The sequence below is a fragment of the Pomacea canaliculata genome, linkage group LG1, assembly GCF_003073045.1.
Source record: "Pomacea canaliculata isolate SZHN2017 linkage group LG1, ASM307304v1, whole genome shotgun sequence".
Lineage (NCBI taxonomy): Eukaryota > Metazoa > Mollusca > Gastropoda > Architaenioglossa > Ampullariidae > Pomacea > Pomacea canaliculata.
The window spans coordinates 36,330,332-36,356,595 of NC_037590.1; the positions used below are offsets into that span (position 1 = coordinate 36,330,332).

The window sequence follows — 26,264 nt, forward strand, 5'->3', positions numbered from 1 at the left end:
CTATTGACTCCAACGACGGCAGTAATCCTGCACAGCCTCACTTCCTGTCTGCTGCTCACAAGTCAGAAAGTCGTAAGTGTGACGAGTGTCCTCCTGTGGACACATGATGAACACGACATACAGGAGATGCATCGAACGGAAAGAAGAGCTATGAGATATGAACAACGTACGAACGATGATTGATGACAGAAAGGTGAAGTTGCTGCTGAATTGACTAAGAGACAGGCTTACAACAGTCACAGTTATTCGTGACTTAGAGCTTAAGATTATAATTTCTTATGAAATTGTTGTCTTCTGGTATATTCTAAGTAATGAAGTATGTAATATTAGTCTTTTTCTTAGTCTGTTAAAAGAGGCATGGCTACTTTACATTCTGCATGTCTTCAAAGGCAATTATTCTTAATCTGATGTCTTTTGGTTCATCGCTGTCACATTTGACCTGTTTTGTTCTGACATGTATATGATATTTTAGGTCACTTATACTTCTAACTTTCCTATTTAGAGTATATCCTTTTAAATTTTGCGGTTTTTACCTGATCGTTTATCTGGAAAAACTGTACAGGAGTATTTAGGATGTTGTCACACATATATCCATCTTGGTCATAGTTGCCAAACTGGTGAGGATGCAAACTCATCCACTCTTGAAACCAACGGATATCGCAGGAACAATAGAACGGGTTTCCACCGAGGTCTATTTCCTGTAGCCTGCAAGTCAGACAACAATAGGAGCAAAGTTTAAGGCAAATACCGAATCTGCAGCCTTTGTGTTGTAAAAGGAAGAGATTGTATTGTCTAATTTCTCTTCTAAAATCTGAAACAAGGAACTTCCTACAGACGCGCTCACACTTGTAAGAAAATAAGAAAATAAGTTGAAAATAAAATTGTAAAATGCTCGTCTGAAAAATTTTTACAACAATTTTTATCGCTAATGTCTCAATGATAAGTTCAGAACTCTGATAGTTCTCTCTTAATTTGTTGCCAGTGAAGACAACTGATCGAACTCATACTTTCAATTTTACCCCCCCAATACGTACCACAAAACCGATACATCACACTTTCTCTCGTCCGCTCAACTCTACCTTAATTAAGTCAAATAGCAAAAAGATTCAAACCTGCCAAGAGTCTCCTGTGCAAAAGTGCCCTTTGAGATAATACTGATGAGATTGTTGTTGAGAACCAGAACTTTCAGCTTTGTCAAGGCCGAAAAACATCCATCTGGTAAGAATCTGATCAGGTTGCCGTATAAATACAAGGATTCCAAGCTCACAAAAGGTGAAAATGTATCACCGCTAATACTAGAAATTTGGCAATATCCTAGATACCAACTATGTATCTTCTTGAATGGATGGAAAAGTATGTGAAATCTCTTGTTACTTACTGTCTTAAAAACACAGTAATCGAAATAGAATGTTGCGATGCCGGTACATGCCACCAAAAGCGTCGTCATGGAGAACTGTCTGAGAGGACAAGTTGATAAAGTTTAAGGCAAGACCCAGGTACTTCAGCTGAGAATTGTTAAAGGCAAATCTTTCGATGCCAACTATTTTATCTTCCATTTGAGCCAGTTCAAGGTTTTCAAGACGTGGAAAGCGTGCATTTCCAAACGTATTGCTTTCAAAAGTGAGGAATCTGTTAAATGAGAGAGTAAGATTTAACAGTTCCGGAAGGCAAACAGGATCCTTTATTGAAGAAATCATGTTCTGGTCCAGCACCAGGTATTTAAGGTTGGGGAAAAATGGTTCGTCTGTAACCACGTCACAAGTTTGTGGGAAGTCAAAAAGACGGTTGTTCTGTAAGTCTAAAAACAAAAGGTTCTTCAGACGTGAGGTAGTCAGGTTATACAGCTTGTTTTGCTGAGCGATGAAGTAACGGAGTCCCTTCAGTGGCTCCAAGATCTTCATGTAAAGCGACCCGATATTGTTTAGACTGACATTTAGTAACATGAGCTCGCCAAGGGAATTATTAGAAAAAGTCTCCAAGTCCATTGAACTCAGGTTGTTGCACAATATCTCCAGCTTCTTTAACGAACGAACATGAAAAACAGGAGTCAGTGCTTGATAAACTAAGGAGTTACCGTTCAGCAACAGAGTGGTCAATTTTTGCAGTTCTTGAAAAGCCCTCGGCGATAGAGATGTTAAGCCGTTTTGGCAGAGATCCAGCAGCCACACTTGCGACACGTTGGAGAAAAATCCGTCAGGAATGTGAGACAGGTTGTTGTTGGAGAAGTTGAAGACCTGGGCTTCGACAGGAAGACGAGGGACGTAGGTCAGAGAGCCGTTATTCGAGGAACAGTCGGCCGTAATGTTGTTGCAGCGGCAACGGCCCTCGTCAAAGCATGGGGACATGAACTCTCCATTATACGTGTCAACCCAGCAGTGGTCTACATGGACTCCTTGAGAGTTGCAGACGCAAATAAACTGGATGACAAAAGTTATCACAGTTTTCAGATTCTGCATTATGTGTGTGGTGTTGTTGTTGCTTTATGAGTCTTGCCCTGTCGAGCTTTTTTATCACACATGCGCAAACGTCAGTAAAGTTTCTTAATACTCGTTCCAGTGAGAACATTCAATGTCTGTCATGACAAAACTGTATTTTCTTTGTGATAACCTCGTCGTTTGAGTACAAGTGGACATATTATCTTAACTCTCTCCACTTCCTCAAAGATATGGGAAATAAAAATGTCCCACTGCTGCCTCCATAGATCACCTGACACTGCTTGTGAAACATGAGACATTATACATTATGGCACTGACAATTATTTCCGCTTGCGTTTTTGAGTGGGAAGTGAAGTAGATATATCTTGCCTTCAATTTTCATTCTCACTGCATTTCAGATTTTAAAGGTTGATAAGAAATCATTGAAAAAGAAGTCAAAGTTGATTATTTTCACTTTAAAAACTTTTTTAATTAAAACAAAAGCGTCCGTTCATTATCAGTTTGTTGTTTGCAAGTTTATTTATTAAAATATAATAACATATATCTTACTAAAGGAATTATTACAGTAATCATTTAATCACATCAGTATATGTAGTTTATGGAAGTAATGTTATATTTAAGTCAGTAGTGAATGACTTAAGTAACAATTAAGTAAAGGCTTAGTAACTATAATCAAACTTTTTTTCCATTTCAAACAGGTTATATAGCACATCAAACTTGTAGTGATTATCATTCCTATTTGATTTAGTTAATTAAGTTACATTGAATAGTCATATAAAATGTTTGTAAACTAGTAGATTAAGGACAAAGACCATTTTTGTGTCATTCTTTGCACTTTTGTCCAGTGAATTAGGATGAAAATTCTTCATTCCTGACAAACTTGCACGTTCCTACACGTACTTATATACGTGGAGAAGCACACTCACTTCATTACAATGTTGCAAATTTTTAATCGTTCACGAAAACTAAGGTGAAAAGTACTGTATCTAGTAATCTAGATCACATCTCCTGCATCTTTCTCCGTCACCACGCCACATACACAGTACTGTACTAAATCAATATAGCCGGTTTTCTCATCCATATTAAATAAGCCAATCAAGTTTTAAAAAAGGCTAGAAATTCAATTAATACAGATTTAATTAACCTCGTGAATTTTTTAAAATAAATAATGAGTTATGCACTGCATTTGTTTCTTTTCTCTGACGCTCTTTTCGCCTGTTTTTCTACGAATTCCTTCCTCACAAATATTAATTTATTTGAAGTGTGTAAAATATTTCTTGGTGTTGCTTAAACTATATTAAAAGGTTATGAGTACAGATGCACTTCAGTCGCAAATCTTTCTTTCGCTTATCATTTCCTCAATTTTATGCCATCAGCACTTATTAGACTTATATTACGTAATAATAATACTAATAAGCACATTTATATAACGCTTTTCTCCAGCATCAGCCGGATTCTAAGCACTTTACGGTAATAAGAGGGAACTCGTCGAGAAGGCGAGCTTAGCATCTGTACAGGAAGTCACAGACCAATGAAGAATGAAAACACGAAGATGGGGCGGTGATGTGACACAACAGCAAAATGCGGCAATGGGTGGTTTTCACGTGACGTCATCAGTTTTTGCGAGCTGCTTCAGCGGCCATTTTTCCTCCCCTCTTAAAGCAGTGGTTACTGAAGCTTGCTGGCAACTGATCGTTATCATGGTCGTGCGGCACAAAGGATGCGGAAACAAGCCGCAGTAACGAAAATGTTCCTCTAGATGTATCTTTTCATAAGATACCCAGAAATTATTTTGAACCAAGGAGCGACCGAAAACACAAGAAAACTTACACGAAAGAAGACGTCGTCTGCTTTACCGAGAGGATATTACAACAGAAAGAGAAGTGTAACAAATAGTTATCTGTCGAAACACTTTTTGGCGTAAGAAACCAGACTTTTTCCAAATTGCTAAAGTATTTAACGTTGTTCTGCATGTTTACACATTGTGATAACATATTTTCTTCATTGTAGGTTGGATGACAGTTCACGTGATTGAGTGAACATCAAACAGACTTGCATTATGCATGACCACGACTAATAAAGCTATTGCTATAGAGAGAGGATAAAAAATGTTATTTCTACTCCATTTTTTTCTTTTTAGACGTGTACTTGGTTATTTTGTTTCAGTGATGATTATTATTATTTTTTTGGTAGTTAATACACAAAGATGTAATTCATGGGTTGTTTTATTCTTGTGTCAGGAAAGCCAGCATATGTGAATTTCTTGGATAGCCTTCGTGGCTTCCCACTTTACACTTGGGACATGAGCGATCAAGTACTTGCTCAAGAAGCTGAGACTTGAAAACCAGGTATTTGAGCTTGTGTGTCGCAAGAAGTAATGCATCCGTCGCCTACTCTAAATACTGCAAGCAAGAAGCGAAAATCATCAGCAGTGAGGCAAGCCAGGAAGAAAAATTATGTGAAAGTGATTTTTGGTTGCTCAAGTGCTTGCGAAGAAAGTTTACATGGTGACATAGAAGATTCATGTTCAAATGATCAGAACACTCAAACAGATTTTGGTTGCTCAAGTGCTTGCGAAGAAAAGTTTACATGGTGGCATAGAAGATTCATGTTCAAATGCAGAACACTCAAACAGATTTGACTGACTAAATATAGATGCAATCATGGCAGACTCTGAGACCAAAGACTTCTTGATTCAGTTAAAAACAGACAACATTGTTCTATTTATGAAAGACAGGTTATGTTGAAGATGAAGCTAAAGTTCCATTCTACACGGGACTTCTTAATTGGCAGTAAGGACCTTATTTTGTCAGAACGGTAGAGCCATACATGTCTAATCAACACAGTCACTGTCCAAAGAGCAAGAGTTTTTGCTGTGTTTAATTAAGATCAGACTGAACTACCAATTCCAGGATATAGGGTATTCAGCTGAAAGTATCCGTGTCAACTGTGCAAAGGAGTTTTCATAGAACTCTTGATGTACTGTAGCACGGTTGTCTTTTTGTTGCACTGGCCTTCATAGAGAAGCTCTGAAACTGTCTATGCCTATGTGCTTTAGAGAAAACTTTAAAGATTAAAGTTGCTGTTATTGTGACTGTTTGAACTTGAAGCACAGAAACCCTCGGCAAACAATCAGATCCCAAGTTTATCCAACTATAAAAATATCATTCCTGCAAATAGCTGATTGGGATTGACCACAAGGTTCAATCAGCTACATTTCAGATGCATTTGGTGGCAGGGCTTTCAGACAAACACATCATTGAAAATACTTTTCTTTGTTGTCCAACTTGTTACCAGGAGATGTATATTATGGCCGACAGAGGTTTCAACATTGAAGATGAAGTTCTTTTTTATCAAGCTAAAGTAATAATTCCAGATTACCCATGGGAAAAAGCAACTCACCTACATACAAGTGAAAATTTCGGAGAAAAATAGCCTCTGTACGAATTCATGTGAGAGAGTTATAGGCTTTGTTTCGCAGAAAGTTTTTGGAATTTTGCAGTCTAAAGTGCCTATTGACCTGATGGCAACAAAGCCTGGTGATGATAATCCAGTCATAGACAAAATAGTTCGGCTTGTTGTTGCTGCCATTGTAAATTTACGATAAATCATCTAGTGCCTATTGAGTAGCTATAGTGCAATTTTTAGTTTGAAATCAGCATTTATTTTCAGAATGCGTGATTGCAATCTGTAAGTTTAACATTTACCATAGAAGTTATTCTCAGATATAAAATGCACAATTACCTTACTGTAGTTCTTTTTCTTTCGCACTTATTGATAATAGCATGACGATATACCAACTGATCAGATAAGTACTTGGTAAATTGATGTGAAACTGGTGAACAAATAGTAGAATTTGTTCTTGCTGGAGATGTCATGCTTGTATGATTTGATCAAAATATTTGCTGTTGACAGAATATTGTTAAATAATTTTGCTTATTAACAGGATAACAAACTGTATAATTGAATCAAATGTTATTGTCATTTGAATGCAAATGCCGTTTGCTTCCTCAGAAGCTAATTCAGAGCAATATTGATGCCAGAGCTTCTTTGTGGTTTAGATTACCTAGCCAATAGTTCTTCTTAGTAATCCATATCAGTGATGTTTTAGATTGGGATTTTGATATGTTCTTCTTACCCTGTAATGATTTTTTTAAGTTATGTTCCGTCAGCAGACACAAAAATTTTCTGAAAAGATTAATAAATATGCATTTGAATGTGCAAAAGTTCTTGTTTGATGTTAAAGAAGAAGAAAGAAAAGGTGTGACTGGAGATTGGGGTAGCAAGCAATGAGTGAGAGGAGGTGAAACTGGACACTTAATGAAGGGGAGAGGATTGTGTTTTCTTATTGAAGGGAGAAGCCACTGCCGGGACAGTGTGTTTTAAATAGGGAGAAGAGAAAAGATTCGGAGAGAGGTGGACGCTTGTTTAAGAGTAGAGAGCATTTGCTAGACAGCTGTGTCTCACTAGTAATTTTAGTTTGGAGGTTGATCGAGTACTTTTAGTTTGGAGGTATGATCGAGTACATTTAGTTTGGAGTTGTGTTAGTCAAAGTGTGATGCCAAGACAGTGAGTTTTAATAGTAGATTCCGTGGATTTTTGTGATGTGCTAGAGAGCCATTGCCAAGACAGTGTGCTTCATAATGTGTAGAAGATTCAGTGGAGATATGTGATTGTGTTAGACAGAACCATTGCCAAGAGAGTGAGTTTGAATAGTAATAGATACAGGAATTTGTGTGATTGTGTTAGAGGAGACATTGCAAGACAGTGAGTTTTAATAGTGTGCAAGTGAGTTCGGTGGACTTCGGTAAATGTGTTTGACGAAAGGAAGAGCCATTGTTATAGTGACTGTGTTTTCATAGGGTTTTTTTATTATTTATTTATTTATTTATTAATAAACATAGCAGACTCGTATAGGCAAAATATCGTTTTGTTTATTTGAGTGAAAGAGCCACGCAATTGTCCGACGAACTCCGCTGGTGTGCTCGAGAGACGCTAGCGGTGTCGTAACACAAGCCGATATAGAGCCGCTGAAGAAACGCGAAGCGTTAGGGAAGGAAGATGGCGGACAGCGCCTCGTTGCTAACGTGTGTATCACGTGAGTGAAAACGACCCATAGCCTGTTGTCCTCAAGAAGAATACAGTATGGGCATCAAGCGAGGTGGACATCAGCGTGGTTAATAAGATGACAAAAAAAAGTGAACCACTCAGCAAAAGGGAGATCACCCCAATCAATGATGACTGTAGATCTAAATGTAAGCGATTTGTCATTTAGTCGTTTCATCAAGACATCCAAGCACAGATGTTGAAGCAGGAATTCATTGAAACAAATGTTTACAAAGTGCTATCTGGATGTACAACAATTATACAAGTGAATGCTACAAATTATGGACCAGGAAGAAAGTAGAAGGATGTGGAGACCGTTACTTGTGTTTCAACGAAAACTTTGATCTTATCTGTCAAAAATGTTAAAGGCAGAAAGCTACAGACCATCCAACACACAGAGAAAGTAAAGAAAAACAGATCCACAAGTTGATGATGATAAAACCAGAACAATGACACTCTTTATATCAGTAGCCTTGTGCCGATAACCGATACTGGAGGGGAGGAAGGGGGAAATTAATTATTGGTTCAAAATACAATGGTACATGAAAAAATAGCCCAAGACCACAACTTAAAAAAACAACGTGCATTGAAAGCTACAAATTAATTTTGTTATTAAAAAAAGAAGCACAAGCACTTGCAAATTATTGACTCTCTCTAACTTCTAGTGATTTGTAAATAAAAAATCCAAAACAGATGGTAGACAGAACAATCCAACAAATCTAACCCCTTTAGACTCTAAGGCGAGGGGACATCACTCATTATTATTATTATTTCTGTATGTGATATGAATGCTTTTTTATAATTGTTATCTTAATTACTCGCATGTGTTTCTCTATCTTTATTTAATGTTGCATGAGCAGAGTGTTGCAGTTCAGTGCATATTGGAGCTCATTGACAACACTATTAATCTGTCCCTTTAATCTAACCCTAATACCTGTCTATGCACTGTAGCAAGACTATGGTGCACTTTTGATTTAAAAAAAAAAAAAAAAGACCAGGTTTATGAGCTGATAACGCAGTCAAAAGTGCTAGAGACAGTCGACCCCAAAAGGAAGGTTAGCAGCGTCAACAGTGTTCGCCCACTCAATGTACGTCGTCCCACACGTCTTCATCACTGCAAACATGGGCGCCTTGTCACTGTCACGTGACTACCGTTCGAGGCAGTAACACCAGCACCAACACCTACGTCACGTCTCATCACACAGCACTGACAGTACTTCAGTCTCGAGACTGACACCACTCGCTGCAGAGCATAATCAGAGAGAGAAAACCATCAGAATCTTGCGACTGTCGCTGCACGCGAGCAGCGATTTGTGTCACGAGGTGCTTGCGGGAATGAAGTCACGCTCGTGCACGCATGCGCGTGAAGGTTCCATTACCTCCAGGACGGGCAGTAACTCAGCACACCACTTCCTGTCCGTCACACGCGTAGCTCACGAAGACGTCGTAAGTGAAGTGACGAATTGTTTTTTTCTTGTGACCATCTGTGTGATGGAACCATCGTACTCCCAAGCGGAGATGCCAGCGAAATCGGAAGAAGATGATGAAAATGATAAACACGACGAGCACGATGATGATGACAGCAATGGTGAACGTTGCTGCTCCTTGACCCAAGAGACATGCCTGCAACCAGCGCACACACATACATACACATGTACACGCATTCACATACGCATACACACACATAGCCCCCATTCATACAACAAAATATGACATTAAAGTACGTGACTTTTAGAAACATGTTTTCATACACACTTTGTATACGACACTTACAGAGGATCCCTACTGAATCCCTATATCACCAACTCAGTTCATACTCCTTCCACAAAGTTAACTTACCCTGAACGTCCTCCTCCATTCGTCCTTCCTGTTGGAGCTTAAGATATTGTGTTGTTTAACCTGTTCGTTCATGCCGGAACGCCTGTACGCTGGCAGTTTACAAGGTGTCGACACATGTATCCCTCGCGAGCATGAAGTGATTAACTGGTCAGGTCGCCGAGCTCAGCCACTCTGAAACCAAACGAAATCGCGGAAGAGTTAGAACGGACTTACCGCTGAAGTCGATTTGTTGTAACCTGAAAGCCAAACACACAAGATTGTGAGATGAATTTTAAAATAGAATATTAAAGGTATGTAAACACTCGGTACAGTCTCAGGTCTGAACTTAAGCAAGCAGTTTTTATGTCAAATATAAGATGCTCAAAACTGTTTATGGCAAACGTTTTCCATGTAAACTAAAGTACGGTCGCTGAGACAGCAACACATGCAAACAGAATCACACACTCTCCTCTCTTGTACACAGATTCGCTAGTGATGACTGATGAGCTTTGTTTTCTAGAATGACACTGACATTGCACACAGGTCATGTTCTGTTGACATAATCACTTTGTACCGGACTTAATGGAGACTGGTAGGTGTAAAGCAGCTGCATAACACAAGTACGTGCAACTAATAACATGTGTACACAAACGCTTGAGTTTCGTAAAATTATTTTTTTTTTAAATTACCCCTTAATATCAAACCTTTTTCGTGTCCAAAAACAAGTACTCATACCCATCAACAGCTCAGGGGAGACGAAGCTGATCTGATTGAGAATGGAGTCAAAGCCAAGCCCGTTCAGTTGAACCAGTGAGAAACAGCCATCTGTCAACCGTATGACCTTCAGCAGGTTGCCGTATAAAATACAAGAATCCAGACTCTTAACAAAGGGCAAGGTGTGGACTGAACATCAAACCGCTCTCAATAATCCGCAGTCTCCAGATACAAAGACTTTTTATCGATCTGAACGGCTTCGAAAAGTCTGTAAAGCCACTATCGCGACACGTTTTGAATATGCAATGATCGAAATAGAACAATTTCAGAACGTTGGTACTCCACCAAAAGCTCTTCATGAAGAACTCTTGGAGACGAGAGATCGAGTAATTCTAAGGCGAGTCCCAGATACAGCAGCTGTGAGTTTAAAGGTGAACTTGTCGATTCGTGATAAATTTGTCTTCCATTTTGAGTACAGTTAAGTTTTTCTAGACTTGGAAATCGTGCGATTCCAATGTGTTACTTTCAAAAATTTGGAATCGACTTGCAACTGGAGGGTCAAAACATAACAGCTTTGGGAGACAGACAGGATCCGTCATCGAAAAACACCAAATCATGTTAAATCAGCAGAAGTTTCTCAGAGTTGGGGAAAAGGATTCTCCAGTGTCCGGATCGCATGACTTCGGGAAGTCAAAGAGACGATTGTATGCAGCTCTTAGAAAACCTCAGGTTCTCCAGTCGTGAGGTAGTGAGGTTGTACAGTTGGTTTGTCTGAGCAATGAACATGTGCAAGACTGTTCAAAGGCTGCAGATTTCCCATATAAAAAGGAGCAACCAATATTGTAATATAACCAAGTTCTTAACCACTATTCAACACGTACCAGCTCCTTCAGAGTGCTCTAGAAAGATGTTTAAGTCTCGCCTCGACTTAAGCCACTGCACCAGTTATCATTCCGCAAGCCTCTGACAAGGACTGAATTCGCAAAAACATGGCCGGTGATTCTGACACAACTTAAAAGTTAGTTTTATATGAAGGAGCGCAGTAGTCTCAAATAATTGTAAATAGTCCCTGAAAGCTCTAGACGATACACAGATTAGCCCGTTGTTGGAGAGATCAGAACACAACATTACTTGCGACACGTTGAAAAAAACAAAATTGTTTAGTATATATAAGAAGGTTGTTCTGGAGAGAAGGTTGAGGACTGGACGTCGACTAGTGAGGAAGAAGGAAGACGAGGCACGTGTCAGGAGGCCATGATGCGATTGAAAACACAGTCGGGCCAGTTGTTGTGCAAAAGCAAAAAGCCCTCGCCAAAGCAGACAGGTAAGTGATGAAACCTGCGTCGTGCCCTCTCTCTGTCAAGCAGTGATTGCGATCTTGCGCCGAGACCAGATGAGGGCAGACAGACTGCAGGGGCGACATATCTCAGTAACAAGGATTCATCTGGTCTCTGTGGCAATTTCTGGCGTCACCTTCTGGCCATCGCTGCAGCCCTTCAGACGAGCTGATAGTTTCCCTGGGAATTTCCACACTTATCTGCACAGCTAGCGTACAACTGAACAATAGTGAATCTCAGATCTACATTTCCTCACTCTGACCTGTTGTCAAATTAAAAACAATTCCCCACTACTCGGAAAAGTGCCAGGAACTTTGACACCAGCGACGGTATTTATTTAAATTAGGACACGGTCACCTGAACACAACACAATTGCTCGTATCACAAGGAACACTGGAAACGGTTTCATCTGAGGTCTATTTCCTGTTACGCCTGCATGTCCAAATACCGAATCTGCAGTCTTTGTGTTGTGAAAGGAAATGAGCATGTATTGTCCAATTTCTTTGTCTAAAATTCTAACATAGGAAGTTCTAGAGAACCGCACCACATTTGAAAATTGATAAAAAGTTATTGGAAATAAGTTGAAAATAAAAATTGCAAAATGCCCGTTTTAAAAATTTTACAACAATGTTTTATCGTAATGTCTCAATGATAAATCCCAGGCTCTGATAGTTCTCTCTTATTTTGCTGTATCCGACTGATAACCAATTTGACGACTATATATTTTTCAATTACTCGGTACACAATACTTTTACGCACAAAAACCGGAACAGCCACACACTCCCGTCCCGCTCAGCTCTTCACTTCTTACAAGCCAAGCTAGACAGCATACTAAATACTCAAAACCTGTCACGAGTCTCCTGTGCAAAAGTATCCTTGGGTAGATTGACACGATGACTAAGCATTGTTGTTAGAGAGCCAGAATTGCACGCTTTGTCAAGGCAGAACAACCCATCCATCTGGTTGAAGACTCATCAGCTTGCCCGTTATAAAACAAGAATTCCAAGTCACACAAAAGAGCAGCGAAAATGGTAATAATGGTTAATACGAGAAATTTGGCGAGAAATCCTGAGAATAAACTCTGTATCTTCTTGACACGGGATGGAAAAGGATTTGAATCTCTTTTATTACTGTCTTATGTCTTCACTGAGTTAAACGCCAGATACAGTTTCTTAATACTCGTTTCCAGTGAGACAATTTTGCCAAACATTTAAACGTCTGTCCGCAAAAACTTATTCTTGATGAAAACCTCGAGCCTGGGCACAAGTGGAACACCAGAGCCAGCTTAGCTCGCTAATACGGCTGGAACACATGCAGACTTTATACAATTTCCGTCGGTAGTGCTTTTTTTAAGGGGAAAGGACAGTATATGTTAAAGGATTGAATTGCAATTCCCGGAGGACAAAAAGTCAAAGTTGATATTTTTTTCTAAAAAAAAGAATTTTTATCCAAAACAAAAAGCATTCGTCCATTAGAAGTTTTGTTGTTTGCAAGTTTATTTATTTAAAAGTATAACACATATTACTAAAAAAATATTACATTTATCATTTCAATTCGACATTAATATTGTAGTTTCTGGAATGTATTTGCTTATAGTGTGTGTGTGTGATTCGACTATTAGTAACAAATTACAGATACCGTGTACTTAGTAGCTATAATCAACAACTTTATTGCCTTTTCAAAAAAGCAAGATTAGATTACACATCAAATTGTAGTAGAATTATCTTCGATTGCTCTATCGTTAAATTAAGTTACATTGACAATCTTTCATTTATATAAAATGTTTGTAAAGCTTATCCTAATAATTGAAGATCAACTAAGTTATATGCTGACATCATATGATGAATGAATGAGAGAGAAAAGGAGGAGGAGAGATTTATGTACGTCAATACATGCCCAGACTTACTTATGAGATGTTACAGAGAACAAAGAAAGCAAATATAATTTTGACCTGTCATCGAGAACTTTGTCTCGAATTCTTAACCTTTTTTAAAGCGAGGTAGAAGGTGGAAATTTTAAATTCTGACAAATTGCAGTACTTAAAGTGGACAAGCACACTCATTTCATGCTACATGTAGCAATTTGCTGAAGATTCTTCTGGGTGAACCTACACATGCGGGCACAAAAAATAGTTGGAAGAAACTATAGATCTAAATGTAAGCGGTTTTTTTATTCTGCGTTAGTATCAATCAACGACATCCAAGCACAGATGTGAAGGCAGGACATGGCATTGTAACAAATGTTTACAAAATGGCTATTCTGTTACAACAGCAAGTGTACTACCTGTGAATGCGTTTACATACTCATACCAACGAACCTCGAAGGTAAGCCAGCGGATTGGGACGTTACTTGTGTAATTTCATACGAACGTTTGATCTAGTACTTGTGCTCAAAAATCTTCAAGGCAGAAGCTCACGACCATCCAACACACAGAGCAAAGTAAAGAAGAGAAAGAGTCCACAAGTATGATGTGATAAAACCAAAATGACACTCTTCTATTCAGTGGCCTTGTGCGATAAATGCGATACTGAGCGGGAGAAGGGGCAATTAATTATGAGTTCAAAGATACAAAGGTACATGAAAAAAATAGCCGCAAGAAGTCAAAACTTAATTAAAAATTACAACGAACATTGAAAGCTGCAAAGTAATTGTTCTCTATTAAAAAAAGAGCACAGCACTTGCCAAATTATTGATCTCCTCTCTAATTCTAGTGAAATCTGGTTAAATAAAAGCTCCAAAAAGATGGTTACGGATCCAGAACATCCAACACAACGTAACCCTGTTTAGTCATGTTAGGCAAGAGGACATCATCAATATAATATATTATTTTTTATATGATTTTGTATGTTCATAGGTGATGCCTTCTTTTATTGTATCTTAATACTCGGCTGTGTCTTATTTTATTTAATGTTGCCAATGGACAGAGGTGTTGCGTCCAGTGATATCGGAGCGCTCATCGACAAAGATTCAATTTGTTCCCTTAACATCTAAATCTTGCTAATCTAAAGTTACGAAAGCCCTGTCCTGATGGAACATGTAGCAAGACTGATGGTGCTTTTGAATTATAAAAAAAAAGACAGGTTTATCTGATCTGATAACGGCAAGTCCAGTCTAGACGACATCGACCAAACGGATCATAGCAGCATCGACTCCCGCGCGTCACAGTGTTCGCCCCACTCAATGTACGTCAGTCGTCTTCATCAGTGCAAACATGGCGCTGGTTCATGTTCACGTATCGTCCGTGGCTCTAAGTAACACCTGCACAACACCTCAGTCACCGGGCATTCACACGCGACTGACGAGTGTACTTCAGCTCGAACTGAACCCACGCGCTGCGAGCCATCTAATCCAGGAGAGAGAAAACATCAGAATTTGCGAATGTCCTGCACGCCAAGCGAGCTATGTGTGTCCACCGAGTTGTGCTTATGCCGGGAATGAAATTCGCGGCTACGTGCACGACAGCTGCGCGAGAGTTCATCACCCTCCAATGAACGGCCCGTTATTTGAACGCGGACTCAGTTAAGTGATGAGAATTCTGTTGCTCAGCATGGCCGCTAGATTACTGTCACAAATAGTGACCTTCATTCTGGCGGGGCAGACTTGGATATGCAACCCTGTAAATGAACGGCTTGTAATAGGAGAGCAGGAGGTTCCATGGGTCGATTATTGGTCAGTGGTTTCGAATTCTTGATTTCAAAAGCCACCCTGAGCCAAGTACATATCACAGTAAAAGCAGGATAGGACAGATGGGATTCTTCCACATCATAAGGCAGCCAAGAGCCAAAGGACAGTCGTAATATTCTGGTAGATATTAGCATATGGATTAAAACAGCAGAATGTAGTTTTTTCCGTGACCGCAGACAATGATTGATGACAAGAATACAGAGGTGAAGTGATGCGTGGGCATTGCACCACTCATCAGAGCCCTCTCTGCAAGATAAGACAGGCTCCATCTGTCAACCATTCCTCATCTTCTTTCCCAAAAGACCCTGTAAATGCAAACGGATACTTCGGAACCGTTAGCTTCGACGGTGGGCAGGTGTATATATTCCACAAGGTTCGTTGTCAGTTTCTGTGTGGTTTCTTTTAGTCTGTTCGTAAGCCATTTTCGGGCAACTTAGGCTCTAATAACTCATATACAACTTCCGAGTATTGCGATCAGACTTCGTCGAGATGAAGAAAAGAAATGCGAGTCATGGTTTGTGGGCGGATAGTAGCATGCTTTCTTTGGACTTAATCGGGAATGTCAATTGTAATTTGATATCGAGCGTAAATATCATTTCTCTACCTTCGGTAAATTTAGATAAAAGGATAGAGAACATTATTTTGTTAGGGGAGGCGAGGGATGCTCGGAAAGATTTATGTTTTCCAGCTAATAAATGCGCTCTTTGCATCCACCTATTATATGCAGTTGGTGTCACGTTTTTTCAGTTCTCTTAGAAGTTTTTTAATTAAGTGCTAACTGTGCGGCCAGATCCGTAGCCATCTAATTACTGCAGACAGCTTGCTTTTGTAGCGAATCATGAATCAAGTGAGTTAAAAAGCAACATACATAGACATATAAATACGTGCAAAACAATGTGCTGAATGGTTGCATGCAACAGTAAGAAAATATCTGGGTTGAAGATCTGTGTCAATCTAACAGACGTATAGAGTAGATCCATGACAATGTTCAATTACAGTTACATAAACAAAGACCTCTAGTGAAAAAAAAATTTTAACTTAGATCAGAGCAAACCCCAAAAACACTGATTGCGGAAAAACTGGGGGCTGCGAGATGGGAGATAACAAAGTCATTGGCTGTCGTTACGCATAGCAATGGATTCTGTACACAATTATTGTATTTTTTTTATCTATTTCTGTGTTTGAAATTTGCGGCTGTATCCTCTCATCTAATTCTGAAAACGTGTACCATGTAGTTTTAAGATGTTGTCACACATGTTATCTTCTTGTGAGCAAGGCTTGATAAATGCTGGCTATGTTGCGAACTCATCCACTGTCTTGAAACCAACGAGATATCGGCAGGATACAATAGAACGGAGGTTTCCACGGGAGAGTCTATTCCATTGAGCCTGCAAGTCAGACAACGAATAAACAAAAGCTTTGTTTTACTGTGGGTAAAATTTATTAAAAATTATGGTAACGTATGGCCAGCTCGATCGAAGTTCCAAGCTTTTATTCTCAAATGAAAGAGATTGTATGTCTAATTTCTTCGCGAGCGTCTAAAATCTGAAAACAAGGATGTGACTTCCTAGTGAGACGCACTCAAAAATAAATTTGTAAAAGTACTGGGTTTAAAAATGTTTTTTTAATTTTTTATCGCTGGCGTTGCTGTCTCATGATAATTAGAAAAGACTCTGATGAGTACTCATTTTATTTTGTTGCCTTCTTGTCGCAATGCAAATTGCCAACTATCACTTTATAATTTAATTGATTTTAGCACATTACAATAAACACTTCACAAACCGTTCCCCCCCCCCAAAAAAAAAAATAGAGTAATAATAAAACACACAATGGATCATTGCACTGAGAAGCCAAAAATACTCAAACTCTCGATGCGCGTCTCCTCGTCAAAATGTATTTCTTGAGATAGACATCTTATGCGATTGCTGTTGATGATCACAGAACTTTAGCTTTGTCAAAGCAGGAAAAAACATCATCCGGTAAGAATAGGAGGCAGGTTGCCGTGTAAATGCAGTAGTTCCAAGCTCACAAAGGCGAAAATGTTATCATGGCTGATACTAGAAATTTGGCAATATCGCTAGAGTAGCCAACTCTGTATCTTCTTCAACGGAGAGAAAGATATGTGGTGAAATCTTTTGTTTGACTTGACTGTCTTAAACACACAGTAATTTGCGAAATAGGAGGTATGTGTGATTGCCAGTACAGGGTCCACAAAGAGCGTCGTCATGGAGAACTGTCTGAGAGACAAGTCGATGTAGTTAAAGGCCGTAAGAGCCAGGTTACTTCAGCTGAGAATTGTTTTGTAAAATGCGGAATAGCTTTCGATGCCGAACTATTTTTATGCTTCCATTGTGAGTCAGAGGTTCAAGGTATCAGGAGTTAGAGACTTGGAAGCGTGGCATTTGCCAAACGTATTGCTTTCAAAAGTGTGGAATCTGTTAAAATGTGAGAGTGAGGTTTGACAAGATTCGGAAGAGCAGACAGGATCCTTTATTGAAAGAAATCATGTTATTCTGCAGTAGCAGAGTTTTAGGTGTGGAAAAAATGATTGGTGCGCCTGTGTAACCAAAGTCACAGGTCTGTGGAAAGTCAAGGGAAAGACGGTTCTCCTGTAAGTATTTCAAAAAAAAAAAGTTCTTCAGACGTGATAGTGTCGAAGGTATAGCAGCCTTGTTTTGCTGAGCAGACTGAAGGGTACGGGGAGTCCCATCAGTGGCTCCGAAGCTTCTTCATGTAAAGCGATCCGATATTGTTTAGACTGACATTTTATGTAAACGTAGCTCGCCAAGGGAATTGTTAGAAAAAAGTCTCCAAAGAGGTCGCATCGGACGTCAGGTTGTTGCACAATATCTGCAGCTTCTTCAACGAACGGAATATTGAAAACAGGAGTCAGTGCTTGATAAATTAAGGGAGTTACGTTCAGTCAACAGAGTGGTCAGGTTTTTTGCAGTTGCCTGAAAGCCTCCGGAGATAGAGATGTTAAGCCCCCCCTCGTTTCGGCAGAGATCCAGCAGCCACACTTGCGACACGTTGGAGAAATAAAATCGTCAGGAATGTGAGACAGGTTGTTGCTGGAGAAGGTTGAAAGACTGGACGTCGAGAGGAAGACGAGGCACGTACGGTCAGAGAGCCGTATTCGAGGAACAGTCGGCTGTAATGTTGTTGCAGCGGCAACGCCGCTCGTCAATCAGCATGGGGACATCAACTCTCCATCATACGTGTCTACCCAAACACTGGTTTTCTAGAGAGGTGCAGAGGCAAATAAACTGATGACAACAGTAATCACAGTCCTCCATTCTGCATTCTGTCTGTATCGTTGTCGTTTTGTTGCTGGTTGTGTTTATCGTCGTCGTCGTTAATGCTGCTGCTGCTGTGCTTTGCTCTTTACCTTAACCTTTGCTCTGGTCAAGCTTTTTCACCCACACACTGTGCGAACATCAGGAAGTTGCGTGATTCCTGTGTTTAGGTGATTTCTTCAAACTATCAACATCTGGCAAAGACAGGGCTGTGCTTTCTCATTCCTTGACGATTTGTCAGAACGCGTGCATTATCTAAAGTCTTGTCTGCCTGACATTGGTCACGTGATCTCAGGCTGTGAAATTCATGAACATTTATACATTGCGGGCACTGACAACTCCCGTGGGAGTTAAGTTGGGTCTCAAGCAGAGGAAGTCTGTCGTCAGTCTTCATTCTCACAGCATCCTCAGACTATCTTAAGGTTGGCAAGAGAATCAATCAAGACTTCGATGTTGATTATTTATAAAGAGCATTGATTAGTTAGCAATATGTTGTTTCCAAGGTCGTAACTTAATAATTTAATATTTAATCATATATAAGTATAAGAATTTTTAAGTACTCAGAATAGATAGGTGACAACAAGATTGATTGCGTAATATTATTTAATCAAGTTAATATCTATAATATATGGAAGCAATAATTAGTTCTGTATGATTTACTCGGGAATAGCTTAGGTAGCATCAATTTAGTAGCTGTAATTAAACGTTTTTCTAATGTGAAGGGACAGATTATGAGTTAAACGCTTTTGCTTTTATGTAACGGTGAGTTCAGAAGCGAACTTTTCACGTTAGCTTTACAACCGATATGGAAGGTATGTGTTTTAATATTTTTTAAGCGAAGCCTACTCCTATCATTGCTAATTTTCGTGTTATTTTAGATACTCAAATAGCGTATTTGAAAGCAACGAGAAAAAAATAGCACAGTTGGTATCCATATTAACTTCGTATAGAAAATGAGCATTTTAGTACAAAACGTCAGCGAATAATTTTGATATGCAACTGCGTTGTTATCAGAAATGATGAATCCACTTACTATCTACATGTTAATCCTAACCATAAAGAGATTCACCTTTCAAATAATTAACTCGTTTACCACATTCATTGTAAATGTATAAATGCAAATATACACAAGAAGAAGAGTTCATAAAAGAAAGATTAGAAATAGTAGCAACTCTATTAGTAAATATACAAAGAACGAAAACGACTTGAGAAGGAAGGACATCGGAATGATTTGCCGTTATAAGACGTCTTACGTAAGACCAGACGATATTTCTCACACATTGCCTCTCAGCACCAATCTCTAGTTTATTGTTTTCCTCGGCCAGCTTCAATAGACAAGGAAAACTAGTCTGGTCTTGAATTTGAGGTCACGTGATAAAGCCCTGCTTTATCTGACCACGGTGGTCATTCTAAGCCTCCATTCTTCGTCCCCTAATAAGAAGATGTCAAAGGGATCGACTTTTTTTTTTAAGCCTAATTTCATTACTGGTGAGAGAGCTTTTTGATTTTTTCCTCTGCTTATCTTTTGTGGTTTTTTTTATGACTTGAAGTGGTCCAGATACCATAGTTGTCTTCTAAGAAGAGTTGGTTTTAAGATGACATTCCCAAAGTGGTGGTGGCGGTGGTGGTGGTTGGTGGTGCTGTTTTTTTATGTTGAAATTTTCATGGTTTTTTTGAAGATATCATGTTTTATGAGTAATTTTGTTCTCGTTTATAACTGTTATAAGCGCAGTTTATTAGTATCCTGGAGCATTTGACCCAGGAAAGTTGAGGTCGCTCGTCCCCAGAGACAGTTTCTGTCCTCGAGTGGAGGCGTCAGCGGTATTTTGTTTGTTTGACTGTTTCTATGGTTTGAGACACTTTGTGAGTGTATGTGGAAGATAAATATTTGGATTCTGGAACATTAGTCTCCAGTGACTGTTGGCACAGTGAAACAATATCTAATGGCTGAAATTAATAGCATCATCCGTTTAGTCATCAGTGAAAACAGTGTTGTACAGGACTCTAAACTTTATTATTTTTATGTTTGATCTTCAACCAGGTAAAGAAACTTTCTTTTAGGACTTTCTTTTTTAAAATCAGATATCTTAGATAATAGTAAGGATTGAATTATGTCTTTTATTGGTTATTTTCTGAAGACATAAAGCGCAAATGTCCAGGCGTCTACGTGTACGTGACATTCTATACAATCAGAGATTTTACAATAGAACGTGTTTCCACTGAGGTCTATTTCCTGTAGGCTTAAAGTCCGACAATAAAAAATTTGTTTCAGTACGTTAATATGACCACAGTTTGAGACCAATACCGAATCTGCCACCTTTCTAAAAAGGAAGAGATTCTAATGGTAAGCGTCTCTTCTAAAATCTGAAACAGGGAACTTCCGAGAGGCAAACTCTTCGTATTGCAAGATCGACAAAATAATTAAGCGATAAGCTATTCATATTCTGAAAACTGGGTTGTTTTTTATTCAAGAAAATTACAGCCTTCAGTGTTCTTTTGGTTGACTACTTGTGGTTTGAAGCATCGCTGACCCCCCCCCCACCTCTCCCCGGCTGCTGATTTTTTTTCCTCAACGTCCCAGTGAAGGCAAAACTTCGGAAGCCTTCGAAGTTCATGTTTTCAGAGTGTCATCAGTTTCTGAAGCTTCTGATTCAAAATCTTTATTTTTTCACCCTTTAAGGGTATTGAGATATTCAAAAATATAACATATATTCACATGCATGTCTGTATATCTTATATGCAATCTCCTCATTCACACTCACACATTCATGTACTGGTCAGTTTGTAACAGTTAATACATTAAAAGTAATTTCTTGCCTCACTCACTTGTACTTTCTTTCTTATAGCCTTTAATGCAAATTGGATCACTGCCATATCTAATTCAATAATTCAAAGTATATAAACACTGTAAACAACTGAAAAGTTTTGGAGGTGATTTTTTTGCCCCTCTCTTTCATTCTTACCTAAACACAGATATATGTATACATATATTCTTACTCATATCTGCCTATATATATATAATTCTCCTTACATATTTACATATATAGCTATCTAATGCCCCCTAATGCACACAGCTACTCATATTCACATATATATATATAATCCCCCCTCACACACACATCTGCTTATGTATACATGTGTGACCACCCCAGCCACACAGCCTTATATCTGCTTGTATATATGTAACTCCCTACAAATACACTCATATCTTTGCTTTTATATGTATACATACATGTAACTCCCTTACATGCATACTCATATGTGCATATATTGTATATTAATCCCCTACACACATTCTCATATCTGCTTATGTATATATAATATGTAAATCCCACCACATCACACAACACATCCACTTACATATATTTTCCTGATACCCCTGACACACACCTACTTATATTTGTATATATATATATAATCCCCTTCCCCAAAAACTTTCTTGCGATGCATTAGTTTACACAGAAACATTTGACTGAACAGCACGACAGTTGCAACTCGCACTAATTAACATTGTGCCATCTCTACTACCTCTCCGTGGCAGTGCTTCTGAGACCTTTGCGGAAAATAAATCAGCTGACGGGTCACGTATGCATGTGAAATTGCGTTTAAAATATCTTCCTCATAAGCTACATATATGACAATATATGAAAATGTGAAAACAAGATCAACAATTAAATAATAAAAAGGTTGAAAACAAAGAAGGAAGGATTTGGTTGAAGAAGTCTTGGTTTTGTGTTGTTTTTAATTTTAAATCAACAAAACTAATGTACATATTAACGCTGCACCTTGCAGCGAACTTGTTCTACTTTTATTTTTAACTTTACTGTAACTAGACCACCTTTCCATGTTTAAATTGTCCACTGGGACAAATAAAGTTGATCATTGTCATTGTCAATAGCATTAATTAATACTATCTACGCACATAGACATTATCTATGACATTATCCACACACACAGAGAGAGAGAGTTGCCAATAAATAACTGCAAATTCTTTCTTTCTTCTGTCTGTAGAAATTTGTCTTTCACTTTCAGAAGATAAGATGGAAAGTATCGTCTCCAGACCACAGCGCCACCACTAATTTCCGTTATCACGGGACATTCTATGACTTACACTTATTAGACCTACATGTAATCACCGTGCACATAGTTTAAAGGTCTAAATAAAAAACACTAATTACTATAACAAAATTGTAAAGCATATATTAAACAAAAAAATCACAAATTTAAACATACATACTTCATAAAACTCAATAAATTAATCAGTGTATGTGTTGGTAATGTGAATGTTTTTCAATCTTTATTATTTCCTTTAATTATTTAGCCTGTATGCCTCGATCCTTGTTTAATAATGTATGAGCAGAATTTGGCAGTCAAGCACATATCTCATTGACAGGACTACTAATCTTTCCAAGTAAATTCCACTTGCAAAAGAATCAAAGTGATCAAACACCTGTCAAAAAATGTACAAATTTATACAAACGTTACTGGTATTAAAGATTTATACAATCCAGCAAAGAAAGAGCACTTCAACAATTGTAATAAAATATTTTTCGTAATTTTTCTTACGATACCCCAGGGTGTAATTTTTATTCTTAAATACTTTCCGATTGTGTCCTCGATTTTAGTCAAGTAATGTAATCAATGTTAATCTTACCTGCACAAGATTGTCAAGTTTGCAGCTTAATTAGCTCAGTCTTGTCGCCTTGAAGAGTATTAAACGTTGCATAAAAATCACAGTTTCATGAGCCGTTCTACTCGGTTTATATTTTAAAACTTTTATTCAACTCACTACCCTTGTCCAGGAAATGTAATCGTTTCTCACCCACTGCCCATCGTCCCAGAGGTCTGACTTTTCACCAGTTACTTATTTCCGGTGACAATGCAATATTCAATATTTCCAGCATTCCACAAGTACTAAAATAATTTTAACAATTTTTTTATTTTGCATGAAAACATATAGACCAAAGTGGGGGAGATATATAACTGATCCTCTAGGACTAGTAACTATAGGCTATTTCCCCTAACTTGGCTTATCACACTTTACAATTTTAAAGGACTAAAAAAGTTAAAATAAAATAAGTAAAACAAATTGTTAACATTTGTTATCAATAATAAGAACAGTTTAATAGCTGATAAGCGTCAATGCCCGAGACAGTCGACCCAAAAGGAGTTACGAGCATCAACAGTGTTCGCCCATCAATGTACGTCGTCGTCTTCATCACTGCAAACATGGCGCTGGTCATGTCACGTGACTCCGTCTCGTGCAGTAACACCAGCACCAACACCTCGTCACGGTCCATCACACAGCACTGACAGTACTTCAGCTCGAACTGACACCACTCGCTGCGAGCATAATCAGGAGAGAAAACCATCAGAATCTTGCGACTGTCCTGCACGCAGTCAGCGATGTTGTCCACGATGTGCTTGCCGGGAATGAAGTCGCGCTCGTGCACGCATGCGCGAAGGTTCCACTGACCCTCCACGACGGGCAGTAACTCCTGCAGCACCCACTTCCTGTCCTCCTCAGCGTAGCCTACGAAGACGTCGTACGTGAAGTGACGGAGTTGTCCCTCCTGTGGACCTCTGTGATGAAACCACTCGTACATCACCAAGCGGAGATGCCAGCGATAGCGGAAACAGGTGACAGAGATGATGAACACGAAGAGCACGATGATGGTGACAGCAATGGTGAAGGATGCTGCTGCTTGACCCAAGAGACAGGCCTACAACAGACGTTTACATAATTCGAACTGTAATATTTCAGTCTTCTGGTGACGTTTGCTCATATAGTTTCTAAATATTCGTAGCATTGCGTGTATAATATTTATTTACTGTTTGCTAGACTTCGTCAAAAAGATATGCGATTATTGTACATATTTCATCAAAGGCCAAATTAGTTCATAAATCTGATGTCTCTTGTATTTTAAAAGTACATTGAATGTTTGTTCTTATGTGATATTTTAACCTACTTCTTTAAAGCATTTCTTTTTAAATTTTGCGGCTGTTACCTGGTCATTAATTTGGAAAAATGTAACATTAGTATTTAGGATGTTGTCACACATGTATCCTTCTTGCGCATAGTTGACAAGCGGGTTTTGTCTCGAACTCAGCCACTCTTGAAACCAACGGATATCACAGGAACAATAGAACGGGTTTCCACTGAGATATATTTTCTGTAGCCTGCAAGCAAGACAACAAATAAAAAGCTTTGTTTTAGTCTGTAAATTTATAAACAATTTATTAATATATGGCCAGTACGGAATCTTCAACTTTTTATTCTCAAATGAAAGAGATTGTATTGTCTAATTTCTCTTCTAAAATCTGCAACAAGGAACTTCCTAGAGATGGACTCAAAAATAAATTTGTAAAGTACTGGTTTAAGAAGTACTTTTAATTTTATTATCGATGCTGTCTCAATGATAAATCGAAAACTGACAGACTCATCATATTTTGCTGCTCCAGTGCCGCACAAATTTCCAACTATCCCTTTTAATTTAGTTGATTTACACATTACAATACACACCCACAAAATGTTCCCCCCTCCCAGAAAAAAAAAATAAACACACACAAGGAGGCAAAAATACTCAGACCTGTCACGTGTCTCCTCGTCAAAGGTATTCTTTGAGATGACACTGATGCGATTGTTGTTGAGAGCCAGAAATTTCAGTTTTGTCAACGCCGAAAAACATCCATCTGGTAAGAACTTCATCAGGTTGCCGTGTAAATACAAGGATTCCAAGTTCACAAAAGGTGAAAATGTATCATGGCTAATACTAGAAATTTGGCAATATCCTAGATACCAACTCTGTATCTTCTTGAATGGATGGAAAAGTATTTGAAATCTTTTTTTACTTACTGCCTTAAATACACAGTAATCGAAATAGAATGCTGTGATGCCGGTACATCCACCAAAAGCGTCGTCATGGAGAACTGTCTGAGAAGACAAGTTGATGTAGTTTAAGGCAAGACCCAGGAACTTCAGCTGAGAATTGTTAAAGGCAAATCTTTCGATGCCAACTATTTTATCTTCCATTTCAATCAGTGCAAGGTATTCAAGACGTGGAAAGCGTGCATTTCCAAACGTATTGCTTTCAAAAGTGAGGAATCTGTTAAATGAGAGAGAGAGGTTCGCCAAATTCGGAAGACAGACAGGATCCTTTATTGATGAAATCATGTTATTCTGCAGCAGCAGTAGTTTTAGGTTGGGAAAAAATGATTCGCCTGTAACCAGATCACATGTTTGCGGAAAGTCAAAAAGACGGTTCTTCTGTAAGTTTAAAAAAAAAAGGTTCTTCAGACGTGAGGTAGTCAGGTTATACAGCTTGTTTTGCTGAGCGATGAAGTAACTGAGTTCCTTCAGTGGCTCCAAGCTCTTCATGTAAAGCGACCCGATATTGTTTAGACTGACATTTAGTAAAGTGAGCGCGCCAAGAGAATTATTAGAAAAAGTCTCCAAGTCCATTGGACTTAGGTTGCTGCACAATATCTGCAGATTCGTCAACGAACGAATATGAAAAACAGGAGTCAGTGCTTTATAAACTAAGGATTACCGTTCAGCAACAAAGTGGTCAAGTTTTTGCAGTTCTTTGAAAAGCCCTCGGAGATAGAGATGTTAAGCCGTTTTGACAGAGATCCAGCAGCCACACTTGCGACACGTTGGAGAAAAATCCGTCAGGAATGTGAGACAGGTTGTTGCTGGAGAAGTTGAAGACCTGGACGTCGATAGGAAGACGAGGCACGTAGGTCAGAGAGCCGTTATTCGAGGAACAGTCGGCTGTAATGTTGTTGCAGCGGCAACGGCCCTCGTCAAAGCATGGGGACATGAACTCTCCATCATACGTGTCTACCCAACAATAGTCTTCTAGAGAGGCGCA

The 26,264-nt window shown here is 38.8% G+C and overlaps 1 protein-coding gene across 1 annotated transcript; it reads right to left on the reverse strand.

Moving 5' to 3' along the window:
* LOC112561174 (slit homolog 3 protein-like) lies at positions 1 to 25,901 on the reverse strand. The gene is made up of 7 exons (XM_025233490.1): positions 24,981 to 25,901; positions 24,399 to 24,570; positions 23,565 to 24,113; positions 1,426 to 2,417; positions 1,113 to 1,295; positions 534 to 705; positions 1 to 93 (listed from the first exon to the last, which is right to left on the reverse strand). The coding sequence occupies exons 1-7, from the start codon at positions 25,850 to 25,852 to the stop codon at positions 1 to 3; spliced, it is 3,033 nt and encodes a 1,010-aa protein (XP_025089275.1). The 5' UTR covers positions 25,853 to 25,901.
* Between the last annotated feature and the right edge of the window lie 363 nt (positions 25,902 to 26,264).